Here is a 13,230-nt window from a genome sequence, read left to right as displayed (position 1 = left end):
AACCATCCCTGATCCGCCACCCCACCTCCGCCACTAGTATTTCCTTCCCGGAGAAAATACTGTCCAATAAAGAGTCCGTATCTCCATAGACTTGTTCTATCCCGAGGGCAGGGCAGGCTGCATTCCTAGCAACCTCCCCTCACGCCCTCAAGTACAGCATTCCGCACATGCATGTACACCCAGAAAATCTACTCACCACACAGATTAATACAACATGCGTGCGTCCCTCACACACCACACAGAACACAGAACTCCCCACATCCCCTGCAGCACGAACATTCCACATCACTGTGTGCATGGTCCTTGGCGTGTGCTGTGGTGCAGGCTTCACTTACACACACACAAAACACAGACACACACACTGTGTTAACAAGCTCCGTGCAGGCTCGGTGCCTGTAATTCAGCGGCTAGGGCGCTGAACCCAGCCTGGGCCAGCAGTTGTGAAGAGAGCCACTGTCACAACAGTGACAGCTACAACCAAAAAATAGCTGGGAGTTGTGGTGGGCGCCTGTGGAGGGCAGCATAGTGAGACTCTGTATTAAAAAAAAAAACAGCCCGAGCAAGAGCAAGACCCCATCTCTACTAAGAATAGAAAAAACTAGCCAGGTATTGTAGCTGTCACCTATAGTCTCAGCTACTTGGGAGGTTGAAGCAAGAGCCCAAGAGTTTGAGGTTGGCCAGGCATGGTGGCTAACGCTTGTAATCCTAGCACTCTTTGGAGGCCAAGAAAGGTGGATTGCTTGAGCTCAGGAGTTCAAGACCAGCCTGAGCAAGAGGGAGATCCCTGTCTTTACTAAAAATAGAAAACCTGAGGCAAGAGGAAAGCTTGAGCACAAGAATTTGAGGTTGCTGTGAGCTATAATGCCACAGCACTCTGGTCAGGGTGCCAGAGTAAAACTCTGTCTGAGGGGGTTGGGGGGGAACTCCCCCCAAACGCAATCATTTCTCACTCTCATTTCCCACAGAAAAGTACTGTTAAAAGGAAAGGCAGGGCCAGTCACAGGGGCTCACACCTGTAACCCTAGCACTTTGGGAAGCTAAGGCAGGAGAATACCTTGAGCTCAGGAGTTCAAGACCAGCCTGAGCAAGAGCAAGACCCTGTCTCCACCAAAAATGGAAAAAATTTAGCCAGGCATGGTGGTCCATGCCTATAGTCCTAGCTACTTGGGAGGGAGAGGCAGGAGGATTGCTTAAGCCCAGGAGTTGGAGGTTGCAGTGAGCTGAGCTAGGATGCCACTGCTCTCTAGACCAATGATAAGACCCTGCATTTAAAAAAAAATGAAAAGGGTGGTGACTGTGGCTCAGTGAGTGGGGCCCCAGCCCTATATACCGAGGGTGACAGGTGGCGGGTTCGAACCCAACCCCGGCCAAACTGCAACAAAAAAAAAAAAAGAAAGAAAAAGAAAAATGCAGGAAAATGATGAAAAAAAGAAAAAGGTTGTTATTCAGCCCTCACTTATGAGGGTACAGTTCAGCCCCTAAAGCTAATCTCTGAGTTCCCAGCCTGACTGAGCTGCCCAGGAGCCAGGAATGGCCAGAATCCCTGTAGGAAGCTTCAGTTCCAAGATAGCCATACAGCCCTGACCAGTCCACAACCCTCTTCCCCCCAAAAGGACTCCAGCCCCTGAAGTTTTAACAACAAAGATTTTAATGTATAGGCACAGTAAGGCTGGAATATTAGGCATCTTCCTACCCAAAGAGCCCAGCAGGATGAGCAAAAGTAGTAGGGACACTACCCCCAGAGGAGTAGGCGGGCATCCAGTCTTTGCATGGTACCTAAGGACAGGAAGTGACTAGCATGGTCCCAGCTACCCCTTTGGGGACACTGCCACAAAGAGGCGGCTCTTTGGTCTGGAAAAACAATCAGTGCAAATGATTCAGGGGATTCGTGGTGGCACAGTACCCCAGGGCTAGATAGTCTCTGGACAATCGCCTCACCCTTCATGGGCAACACGTGGGCTTCTTCTTGCTGGCAGTTAAGTAGAGGTTGCTGTCATCACTGTTGATGCCTGAAGAAGGGTGGAAAATATGTGAAGCAGGAGCTGGAGGTTTCCCTTGCTCTCTGCCACCCTCCCTCAACCAGGTAGGGCACTCACGGACAACATCCCCAATGCGCCGGGCCTCTGATTTCTCCAGTTCAGCCAGCACATTGGCCTCAAAGGTCAGTGCTGCCACACGAAAGAAGAATTCCCGGACGTTCTCACCTGGCACAGGGGACACAGAGAGGTGCTCAGGGGTAGTGCCATGTCTAGGAACATTAGGCACAGCTAGAGGTATAGGAGTGAGAAGAGAGGTAGGTGGGAATGGCACAGCAGCCCCAAAGCTTCTGACTTACCAGTGAGAGATGACACTGCCCAATACTCAGCCTTAATCTCCTGGGCCACCTTGAGCGCATCTTTCTCCATTAGGACATACTGAGCAGGAGTCTGAGGGAAGGTCAGAATCAGATGAGGAGTTCCTTCAGCAAGTTGGGAAGTTCCCCGCACTGGCACACTCACACTTAGGTCCTTCTTGGAACCCACAAGGAAGAGAAGCACGCTGGAAGGGTCATTCTCCTTGAGCGCATCAGCTAGCCATTGCCTGCCACAGATGGTGAAAAGTGAGGGACAAGTGAGCCTGATGGGCCCCTCCTGCTGCCATCCATATGCCTAATTAGCCCCTCTCTGGTCCTCAATGCAGGCCTCTTCTTCCCTGACCACGCCCCTTTTCCGAACCCTCTTTTCCCAGAGTGTCCCATTGTCTTGCAGCATCTTCACATACTTGGTATGCTCCAGGGAGGCTACATCATTCAGATTGAAGACAATGATAATGGCTGGAAGAGTGACAGAAACAACCCCAGGTTGATGGGAAAGACACTACTGCTTCATTTCTCCAACTCTCACCTCTCTCACTTCACCCAGCCCCTTACCTTGAGCTCCTCGGTAGTAGGTTGATGCAATGCATTTGAACCTCTCCTGTCCAGCGGTATCCCAACTGGGAGGAAGGAGGAGTAAAGCACAGGTATGTGAGGGCATGGTGGTAGGGTGTAGGTGCTGGGGGGGGGGTGGATAGCTGGAAGGGGTGGGAGGAAGCACTCACAGTTGCAAACTGAAGGGGACGCCCAGCACCTCAAATCGTTCCATCTCAAAGTCCACTCCAATGGTGGCCTTGTAATTCTTATCAAAGGTGTCTTTGCAGAACCTGAGGTGGCAAAAAATGCTCTGATTTGAAACCCAGCCCACCTTGCTAGGCTCAGGCCCACCCTGCCTACCCCAGCTCCAGCACCCCCTTACCTATTAATGAGGCAAGTCTTCCCAACTGACAGGTCCCCGACTACTATGACCTTGGAGATCTTAAATCTGCTGGACATAAGAGTGGGCAAGAGGAGTGGGCACAAGCTTTTCACCCTAGGGAGTTCCAGTGTTCCCTACTAGGTCCAGAAAGGTAGCTGCACCCAAGCTTAGGCTACAATAGACACCAGGCCTCCCAAGCAGCTGCCTGGACAGATGTGCTCGGAAGAAAGAATATTCTGTCTGATTGTTTAGAGATGGGGTCCTGCTCTGCTGCCCAGGCTGGAATGCATCATCATAGCTCACTATAGCCTCAGACTCCTAGGCTCCAGGGATCCTTCCACCCCAGCCTCTTGAGTAGTTGGGCCTACGGTTGTCAGCTCAGAAAACATCTTACATGTTACTATTTTTCTTTCTTTCTTTCTTTTTTTTTTTCGCAGTTTTTGGCCGGGGCCGGGTTTGAACCCACCACCTCCGGCATATGGGGCCGGTGCCCTACTCCTTTGAGCCACAGGTGCTGCCCTCTTTTTTTTCTTTTTACTTCCTTTTTTTTGTAGAGACAGAGCCTTACTTTATCACCCTTGGTAGAGTGCTATGGAGTCAGTCACACAGCTCACAGCAACCTCCAATTCCTGGGCTTAGCCGATTCTCTTGCCTCAGCCTCCTAAGTAGCTGGGACTACAGGTGCCTGCCACAACGTCCAGCTGTTTTTTGTTGCAGTTTGGCCAAGAAGGGGGTTTGAACCTGCCACCCTGGGTATATGGGGCCGGCGCCCTACCCACTGAGCCACAGGTGCCGCCCTTCTTTTTTTTTTTTTTATTGTTTGGGATTCGTTGAGGGTACAAAGAATTAGGTTACACTGATTGCTTTTACTTTTCTTTCTTTCTTTCTTTCTTTTTTTTTTTTTTTTTTTGCAGTTTTTGGCCGGGGCCGGGCTTGAACCTACCACCTCCTGCATATGGGGCTGGCGCCCCACTCCTTTGAACCACAAGCGCCGCCCCACTGATGGCTTTTGTTTAGGAAAATCCCTCTCACAATTGTGTCCCACCTCCAAGATACTATTTTCTATTTAATAAAAGACAGTGATTAAAAAAAAAAGAAAGAAAGAAAAAGAAAGTGATAGAGATGGCAAGGTGGTTCACACCTGTAATCCTAGCACTCTGGGAGGCTGTGGATCACCTGAGCTCACAGGTTCAAGACCAGCCTGAACCAGAGTGAGACCTTGTCTCTAAAAATAGCCCAGCGTTGTGGCAGGTGCCTGTAGTCCCAGCTACTCCAGAGGCTGAGGCAAGAGAATCCCTTGAGCCCAAGAGTTTGAGGTTGCTGTGAGCTATGACACCATAACCCTTTACCAAGGGCAACAAAGTGAGACTCTATCTCAAAAAAAAAGAAAAAAAAGACAGTGATAAAGCCATGGTGGGTTATGCCTGTAATCTCAGCTACTCAGGAAGCTCCTGGAGCCCAGGAGTTTGATGCTGCAGTGAGCTACAATGGTGCCAGTGCATTCCAGCCTGGGTGACAGAGCAAGAACCTGTCTCAAAACAAACAAACAAACAAAAAACCAGAGTAGGCGGGTTGGAATCCAGCCTGGGCCTGCCAAACAACAATGACAATCACAACCAAAAAATAGCGGAACATTGTGGTGGGCGCCTGTAGTCCTAGCTACTTGGGAGGCTGAGGCAAGAGACTCGCTTAAACCCAGGAGTTGGAGGTTGCTGTGAGCTATGATGCCATAGCACTCTACCCAGGGCGACAGCTTCTCAAAAAAATAAAGTAACAACACACTCCCTAGTACACTGTAAATTTGTAAATGTTCAATCACCCTGTTATTAGTATTACCTCTTTTAACTCACAATGAGAATGAGGCTCAATGGATGGTATGTGGGGAGCTAAGCAAGTGACCACTTCTCCAAGCTGGACACCATCTTATGTCAGGAATCTAGTCGCCAACCTGATACCCCACCCATCTCAAAGGACTCACAACAGCTGTGTTGGAAAGAAAGAACACAGTGGCTTCAAAAGGGGAATAACCACATAGTTGTCAGGCGCTGAAATGGTGCCCCATGGAGGTGATTCTGTACCTTTGCTACGATTACAAGGGTTTTCAGAGACCTCTTTTCTTTGTTAGGATTGTCCCTAACTCACCCTACGGTGCCTGTCCGGTGCTCCTGGCAGGCGCAGGTGACGCGGGGGTGGAAGTCTTTGCGCACGTGCAAAGCGGCCTCCTTCCTCAGGCACTGAGTAAGAAGGATTGAAAAGAATGGGGCTCACCCACTCCTGGCGCTAGACCTTGCTGGGTAGGAGGACCACCCAGAAGCAGCAGGCCTCGCTGGGTGGCAGGGCTGGGCCTAGTCCTCTAACTTGTCTGGTGCCGCCTCTTCCCCGCCCATACCCGCTGCAGCCAAAAGCCCGACGTGGCTCTGACGCCTACCTGAGGCAGCTCTGCCAGGACGCGGTCCCTCCGCACTGGCGCCAGAATGTTCATCTTGCCTGCGGCCTTGGGGGGCGCCCCGAGGAGGCGCCGAGGCCTGATCCACCCCAGCGACTCGAGACCGTGGAGACCCGACAATCACTCGTGGTCGGGGTATCCCAACTATAACTCGGGGCCACGGAGAGCCTACGGGAGCCCGCGGTCTCGGAGACGCTACGACCACCGCGGGCCACGGGGATGAGACAATCACCTGGGGCCGGGGCGAGCCCACAATCACCCGGGCCCGGGGCGTCCCGAAGACGACTCGGGTGCGAGGACACCCCTCGGGATCCAAGTGGGGACGGGGAGTCCCGTCGGAGGGGGCCCGAGCACGCGCAGACCCTGCAATAACGCGGGGCCGGATACTTCCTACAATAACCCGGGGCCGCGGAGATCCGACGTCAACTCGGGGCTGAGGCGGCCCTACCATAACAGAGTGGCTTGGGGGCGCGGAGCCGCCCCGCCACACGGGGTCAGTGTGGACAAGGGTGGCGCAGCCGAGGCCCGCAGGCCACTAGAGGAGGGGGCGAGGGGCCCAGCCTGGCTGCCGACCTCGCGTCCCACTCCGCTCTGGCTCCGCGAGCGCTGTAACACGATCCCCGGAAATTCCTGGAGAAGGGCTTTCCCCCTCCCCTCTCTCGAAAACTTTGGTCCTCACTACCCGCCCTCGCCTCCCCCTCTTCTCCTCTCCACTGAGCTGCCCGGGCTCAGTCGTCTCCGCTGGACGCCTCGCCGGGCACCAGGACCACCCCCATCCAGGCTGGAGCCTATCCAGATCGGGACTCCCCAGGCTGCTCTCCCCTGCACCTCTGTGCCGGTTTGCGCCTCTGTGGGGACCCTTACCCAGCCGAATTGATGTGATGGGGAATCGTTGATTGCTGCGCAGCATCTGGCGAGGGCTGGAACCAGCGGGGAGGAGAAAGGGGGAGAGAAGGGGCCCAAGGAGAGGCGGCGCTTCACTCCTCTACTGCAGGGCTGGGAGTGACTCATAGAGTCTGCCCCTGCTCGCCCTTCTGCCCTGGAAGTGGGGGTGGGGGGATAGCGTAAAGGGGTTGCCAGGGTCGGAACGGGGTACCCACCAAGAAGAGATACGTCCGAAGTGTGGTGTCTTTCCCTATGAGGCTGTTGTGTAGTTTGGGTGATGGTAAAGCTGAAGACTAGGCTGCCCTCTTGGTGGGAATAAAGGCCAATTGGACCGGGAAACACTGCTCCAGGGGTGGTTACCGCTTTAGGACCCATTTGGTATGACGTTCCATTCGTTGCTCTAGGCCCATTGGAATCTTCTCCCCCAAAGACAAATTTTCCTTTTTGCAAAGTCTTGCAGGATAGAACAGGCAGCTCACAACCAGTTTCACTGTTTAAGCGGGCATCTCTGGTTCTATGAGGGGAAGGAGAACACCAGAACGCCCTTTCAGAGAAGCAAACCTGAGCACTATGAAACATGCTGTGTGTCAGGAACTGAATTTGAGGATGCAAAGATGACTGAAACAGGGAACTGAAGACTAGTTCAGGAGAAGGGACTGAGAGAAATTACTCAAAGAAAGAACTAGAGAACCCTAGAGAAATCTGTGCTCTGGGTATTTGGAATGTTGATAGAACTTCTTAAAGAGAATTATCAGAGGGCAGCGCCTGTGGCTCAAGGAGTAGGGCGCTGGCCCCATATACCAGAGGTGGCAAGTTCAAACCTGGTCCTGGCCAAAAACTGCAATATATATATATATATATATATACATACATACATACATACATACATATATATATTCAGAAAAATGCAGGAAAGCTAACAGTGTCACAAGTAAAGAGGGGCAGATGTGGCAGCCTTGTACCTATTGTGATACTTTCCCCACTACTGACTCAATTTTCTCTGCCACCAAATCATTATGTTATTTATAAACCACATTCCTCTCCAGTCCTCCATTGATGTTTAGAGAGTTAGAGCAGGAAAATTCTACTCTAACACTCTAGAATTTAACTGTATCTGAATCCCCGAGTCAATCTAACTGCTTTATTTCAGGCTGGCAATGTTCTTGTTTTCTCACGCTGCAACTTTTCTCATCCACGGCCCAGGGCCAAACCTGAGCAGCCCCCAGCTTCACAGGCCTGAGCAAATAAACAAGCGTCTTCAAAAAACTACAATCCCCAAGAAGCTTTAGTCCCTTTGTAGCGCATGCTTACTCCCTCCAGTGGAGCAATTGAACCAAACTACCTTTCCCGGCTGGCGCCACTCCACAGATTATCCAATCAGCTCTAAGTACAAAGTATCGCGAGTCTTGGGTGAGATTTGGCGCTATAAGCCTGTGGAAACGGGTCTCAGACGCTCTTTTCACAAGATGGCGCCGAAAGCGAAGAAGGAAGGTGTGTGTTTTGGGGATGGGGACCACAGCCGGTTCGTCTGGGGTCTCCAGAGAGCGAACGAGTTGAGAGGACAGGGGCTGCGCTAGGCTCACAGCGCTCTGCTCCAGAGCTGCTCCTTTCCTTTTGAGCCATGCTGTGGCGTACGTGGGCCCTGTGGGCCCAGCCACATGCACTGGGTTCCAGTCCAGGGGATTGGGGAAGCCACCTGGCCGGCATCGCCGTCCAGGAAGAGCCATATAGTCGCCCTTGGGAGCTGCTTGAATATACAGGTGGCGATCCGTGTTTTCGGGCATTTAAGGAATCGGTGTCATTTGTTTCACTCACTTCGGTTTCATTTTAAACGAGACTGTATACCTACCCTCCCCCGTGGTTTTGCGATGGTATGTATGAAACTCCTAGCACACGTCTTGGCAAGTATAAAGCGTTCCCTCAGCGCTTCTTTTTGTTTTGTTTCGTCGTATTTCTGGAGTTACTCAAAATTGATCACCTTCGCCCCAACTATCGTGCATATGATGGAAAAATCTTAATCTCCTGAGACTTGTGATGTCTGCAAAGGAACCACTGATGCACGTGTGTCCATGGACATATATGTCAAATCATGAGGCCGGAAGTGACTGATTTTCTGACCTCATTTTCTTTCCTTTTCTCCCAGCTCCTGCCCCTCCCAAAGCGGAAGCCAAAGCAAAGGCATTGAAGGCCAAGAAGGCAGTGCTAAAAGGCATCCACAGCCACAAAAAAAAGAAGATCCGTACATCACCCACCTTCCGGCGGCCAAAGACTCTGAGACTCCGGAGGCAGCCCAAATATCCTCGGAAGAGCGCCCCCAGGAGAAACAAGTCAGTACTACCCCCTTACCTGTGAAAAGAAGTTTCGATATCCTTAGTTGGTAATTTAGAAATCCACCCACCTTTTTGAAACACACATTGGTACCTAATGTGCTTCTCTAAGGGGAGTGTGAAATTGTTTCTCCTTTTTTTTTTTTGGTTTGAGAGAGTCTATATTGCCCTTGGTAGTCCAGTGCCATGGCGTCATAGTTCACAGCAATCTCAAACTCTTGGGCTCAAGAGATCCTATTGTCTCCGTTTTTCTATTTTTATTATTTATTTATTTTTGCAGGTTTTTGGCCGGGGCTGGGCTTGAACCCACCACCCCTGGTATATGGGGCAGGCACCCTACTCCTTGAGCCACACACAGGTGCCGCCCAGTTTTTCTATTTTTAGTAGAGACAGGGTTTTGCTTTTGGTCAGGCTGGTGTAGAACTGGAAAGCTCAAACAATCCACCTGCCTTAGCCCCACATAGTGCTAAGATTAAAGGCTTGGGCCACCACACCCAACTTATTTCTGTATCAATTTAAGAACAAGAGTTTTTGTTTTTGTTAGTTTGTTTGTTTGTTTTTTGAGACAGACTCTCACTTTGATGTCCTTGGGAGAATGCTATGGTCATAGCTCACAGCAACCTCCAACTCTTGGGCTCAAATGATCCCCAAGTAGCCGGGACTACAGGTGCCCACCACAATGTCTGGCTCTGGTTCAGGATCTCAAACCTATGAGTTCAGGCAATCCATCCGCCTCAGCCTCCCAAATGCTGGGATTACAAGCGTGGGCCACCTTACCCAGCTAAGATGCTTTTTATCTTCAAGTTCCAGCTTTAGTTTCTTGCTTTTGGCACATAACTGCCGTTGGGAGCAGTATCTTGAGAGCAAGGATATTGGCTGATTCTTCATTGATAATGAGGATTCAGTTATCTGGGCAGTGATGGCCTACAGCAGTATATATGGAAGCTTCTTTTCATTCATTCTCCCAAATTTTCACACTGCTCAAGGAATGGTGGGGGTGGGGGTGAGCAAAAGGTTTGAGAACTTGATTATTTTGGTTTTAAACTACTGGCACTAACTGACTTTCCAGGAGCTACAGATTATAGCTGATCGCAGTAGTTGATACTAATGAATTTTCCCTGCTTCCACTGTTTCCAAAGAGGACAGTGTGGGTTGTGTCCATGTTGGAAAACATTCCCCTCCCATTTCGACCTAGAGTTTAGTGTGATGAGAGATTAAGTCCTGACTAACTTCAGGACTAAATAGGGAAGTATTGTGTGGGTAAACAGAGCCTAGTTTCTCTGACTTTCAGGTGGAAAGGTATGTTGTGCCTGTGTGTGCACAAGCCACTGTAAGTTTAATCTGAGCTGTAAAGAATTGTAAATAGGGCAGCACCTGTGGCTCAGTTGGTAGGGTGCCGGTCCCATATACCGAGGGTGGCGGGTTCAAACCCGGCCCCGGCTGAACTGCAACCAAAAAATAGCCGAGCGTTGTGGCAGGCACCTGTGGTCCCAGCTACTTGGGAGGCTGAGGCAAGAGAATCGCTTAAGCCCAGGAGTTGGAGGTTGCTGTGAGCTGTGTGATGCCATGGCACTCTACCGAGGGCCATAAAGTGAGACTCTTGTCTCTACAAAAAAAAAAAAAGAATTGTAAATAATCAGTTGCTTTCAAGAATTGGTGGCCCTCAAGCACAGAACCAGTTTTCAGCAACCAAAAATATTTGATACAGTCTCATAGTGAAGTACTGTCATGGAACTCTAGCAAATGAAAGGGTTTAAATAAAGATTAATTCTTTAATGACTTAAAAATTAGAGCTTTTCAAGTGTATGAAAATACACAAGGTTTCAGGCGGCGCCTGTGGCTCAGTGAGTAGGGCGCTGGCCCCATATGCCAAGGGTGGCGGGTTCAAACCCAGCTCCGGCCAAACTAACAAAAAAAAAAAAATAGCCGGGAGTTGTGGCAGGCGCCTGTAGTCCCAGCTGCTCGGGAGGCTGAGGCAAGAGAATCGCGTAAGCCCAAGAGTTAGAGGTTGCTGTGAGCCATGTGACACCACGGCACTCTACCCAAGGGCGGTAGTGAGACTGTCTCTACAAAAAAAGGAAAATACACAAGGTTTCTATTGGCTGGGGTGTCAGGCCCTTAGATTTCAGGGTGCAAATGATGACATTGTAAAGCGACCAAAGTCTGACCAAAATGATTGCTACTTCATTGTCTGATGCACCTAGGCTTTCCCAGGCTTCAGCTTTAAAAGAGGACCCATCCCACTAGACCCTGGTCAGATGATCCCATTCTTCCTTTCTCCCAGGCTTGACCACTATGCCATCATCAAGTTCCCCCTGACCACGGAGTCTGCCATGAAGAAGATAGAAGACAACAACACACTTGTGTTCATTGTGGATGTCAAAGCTAACAAGCACCAGATCAAACAGGCTGTGAAGAAGCTTTATGACATTGATGTGGCCAAGGTCAACACCCTGATCAGGTTAGTGGGGTCCCAAGAGACAAGAGAGGAGACCAGGCCCCAGTCAGAAGCCAGAAAACATGCATGTTGTAAAGTTTCTTGCAAAACAGGCTGTAGGCCTAGAGACACAAGCATTCCTGCTGTAATTAGGTCCTTTGTGTGAAGTATAAAACTGAGGAAAATGTTTTTCTAGGACTTGATTTATAGGGTTGGTGCTCATTTGGTGGGGGTGGTCACCACATCTGGTGGCAGAGGCCCTTACAGTAAAAGTTTGTTAGATATCCCTTTTTTTTTTTTTTCTTCGCAGTTTTGGCTGAGGCTGGGTTTGAACCCGCCACCTCTGGCAAATGGGGCCGGCGCCTTACCCCCTTGAACCACAGGCACTGCCCCACCGCCCTGTTATTTATCATTGGTTTCAGTTGTTGATTTTTTTTTTTTTTTTTTGAGGCTGAGTCTCACTATGTCACTCTCTGTAAAGAGTGAGTGCTGTGGTGTTACAGCTCACAGCAACCTCAAACTCTTGGGCTTAAGTGATTTTCTTGCCTCAGCCTCCCAAGTAGTGGGACTACAGGCACCAACCACAATGCCCAGCTATTTTTCTTTCTTCTTTTTTTTTATTTTTGTAGTTGTCATTGTTTAGCAGGACCAGGCTGGGTTCCAACCTGTCAGCCCTGGTGTATGTGGCCGGTGCCCTAACCACTGAACTATAGGCACAGAGTTCCTTGGGCCTATAGGGTCTTAATAGGTCCTGTGAGGTTTCCTAGAAAAGAGAATTGGCTTAGTGGCTTCATGGCTTCCCTACCCCCCCCCACCCCCCAGGGTAAATGAGGGATAGGTAATTCTCTGAAAAGAATGACATAAACAAAAGGACTGTTTAAGTACCAGAAGAGTGAGGGGGTGGGGAGTGGTATAGGGACACTGAGGGTGGCAGGGACTTAGGCTTCCTTCTCCATCCCAGGCCTGATGGTGAGAAGAAGGCATATGTTCGACTGGCTCCTGATTATGATGCTTTGGATGTTGCCAACAAAGTAAGCTTCCTTTCCTACAGACTCCCTGATGTCCACCCCAGTCGTAATCGACTGTACTCCTATCCCTATAAGCCTTACATTCCCTCATTTTGCTTTTTTAATCATGACATTCCAGTTTAAGCTTCTCAATTCAGCTCCAGTAACAAAGCTCCCTTTTGTTTTTCAGATTGGGATCATCTAAACCAAGTCCAGCTGGCCAATTCTAAATATATAACTTTTCACCATATTTATGCCTCTTGTCAGTTTCTGGTTGGGGGGAGTCCAGTCTGTGGTATACACAGATACTGAGGTGTTTTTTTTTTTAGAGACAGAGTCTCACTTTATGGCCCATGGTACATGCCATGGCATTACAGCTCACAGCAACTTGCAGCTCTTGGGCTTAGGCGATTTTCTTGCCTCAGCCTCCTGAGTAGCTGAGACTACAGGTGTCCACCACAATGCCCGGCTATGATACTGAGGTTGTTAAAGGGGCTTGGGCAAGACTTATTCTACTTGCCCTCTTGTAAAACACCTTATCACTCCACCACCCCTGGTGGCAGGAGCTCAGGTAGGAGACACCTTTGTGACTCAGAAAAAACTACAGCTTGCCTCAGCATAGAAGCGAAAGAACAAGCACCTTTACGAGAACCCCTTTTATCCTTGGAAGGGGCTGTAAGTGAAACCAGTGCCCAAAGTCTGCTGGTGAGGAAGGGTCATCTGAGAGTTCATTAGCATCCATTTCAGGGCAATGTTAGCTGGCTTTCTGTTACCACCTTGTCTTCACACACCCATCTATGTCCAACCGGTCTGTCTGCTTCCCTCACCCCTTGCCCAAGAAAGGACAAGGACTTCA

The 13,230-nt window shown here is 50.1% G+C and overlaps 2 protein-coding genes and 2 non-coding genes across 10 annotated transcripts; 3 read left to right on the top strand and 1 right to left on the bottom strand.

The window, feature by feature from the left end:
• Positions 1–1,637: 1,637 nt before the first annotated feature.
• On the bottom strand, positions 1,638–8,061 carry RAB34 (RAB34, member RAS oncogene family). 7 transcript variants are annotated; one of them, XM_053570432.1, is made up of 11 exons: positions 7,946–8,061; positions 6,583–7,117; positions 5,701–5,913; positions 5,415–5,506; positions 3,273–3,341; positions 3,079–3,180; positions 2,909–2,973; positions 2,761–2,812; positions 2,336–2,580; positions 2,097–2,204; positions 1,638–2,009 (listed from the first exon to the last, which is right to left on the bottom strand). In XM_053570432.1, the coding sequence occupies exons 3-11, from the start codon at positions 5,752–5,754 to the stop codon at positions 1,942–1,944; spliced, it is 855 nt and encodes a 284-aa protein (XP_053426407.1). In that variant the 5' UTR covers positions 5,755–5,913; positions 6,583–7,117; positions 7,946–8,061; the 3' UTR covers positions 1,638–1,941. The 7 variants fall into 7 exon arrangements, with proteins under 7 accessions (XP_053426407.1, XP_053426409.1, XP_053426408.1 ...); XM_053570434.1 differs by lacking the exon at positions 7,946–8,061 and having other exon boundaries at positions 1,638–1,851; positions 1,939–2,009; positions 6,583–7,432; XM_053570433.1 differs by lacking the exon at positions 7,946–8,061 and having other exon boundaries at positions 6,583–6,757; positions 6,964–7,424.
• On the top strand, positions 8,006–13,230 carry RPL23A (ribosomal protein L23a). The gene is made up of 5 exons (XM_053570440.1): positions 8,006–8,094; positions 8,747–8,930; positions 11,215–11,391; positions 12,329–12,398; positions 12,565–13,230. The coding sequence occupies exons 1-5, from the start codon at positions 8,070–8,072 to the stop codon at positions 12,577–12,579; spliced, it is 471 nt and encodes a 156-aa protein (XP_053426415.1). The 5' UTR covers positions 8,006–8,069; the 3' UTR covers positions 12,580–13,230.
• On the top strand, positions 8,598–8,664 carry LOC128571408 (small nucleolar RNA SNORD42). Its single transcript, XR_008375826.1, has one exon. It is a non-coding gene; the product is annotated as a small nucleolar RNA SNORD42 (small nucleolar RNA).
• Positions 11,060–11,131, top strand: LOC128571429 (small nucleolar RNA Z17). The gene has a single exon (XR_008375844.1). It is a non-coding gene; the product is annotated as a small nucleolar RNA Z17 (small nucleolar RNA).

The sequence above is a fragment of the Nycticebus coucang genome, chromosome 18, assembly GCF_027406575.1.
Source record: "Nycticebus coucang isolate mNycCou1 chromosome 18, mNycCou1.pri, whole genome shotgun sequence".
NCBI classification, from domain to species: domain Eukaryota; kingdom Metazoa; phylum Chordata; class Mammalia; order Primates; family Lorisidae; genus Nycticebus; species Nycticebus coucang.
Note: the sequence above shows the minus strand (reverse complement) of the source record. Positions and strands in the feature narration are given on the sequence as shown.

What these genes read in the sequence shown, in the direction of transcription:
- RAB34 (XM_053570432.1), bottom strand. Translation starts at nt 5,754, where the DNA reads ATGAACATTCTGGCGCCAGTGCGGAGGGACCGCGTCCTGGCAGAGCTG. An exon ending in TCCTGGCAGAGCTGCCTCAG is followed by an intron (nt 5,507 to 5,700) that starts GTAGGCGTCAGA and finishes CTTCTTACTCAG; the next exon opens with TGCCTGAGGAAGGAGGCCGC. An exon ending in CACCGGACAGGCACCGTAGG is followed by an intron (nt 3,342 to 5,414) that starts GTGAGTTAGGGA and finishes TCTTATGTCCAG; the next exon opens with CAGATTTAAGATCTCCAAGG.
- RPL23A (XM_053570440.1), top strand. Translation starts at nt 8,070, where the DNA reads ATGGCGCCGAAAGCGAAGAAGGAAG. An exon ending in GCCGAAAGCGAAGAAGGAAG is followed by an intron (nt 8,095 to 8,746) that starts GTGTGTGTTTTG and finishes CTTTTCTCCCAG; the next exon opens with CTCCTGCCCCTCCCAAAGCG. An exon ending in AGCGCCCCCAGGAGAAACAA is followed by an intron (nt 8,931 to 11,214) that starts GTCAGTACTACC and finishes CCTTTCTCCCAG; the next exon opens with GCTTGACCACTATGCCATCA.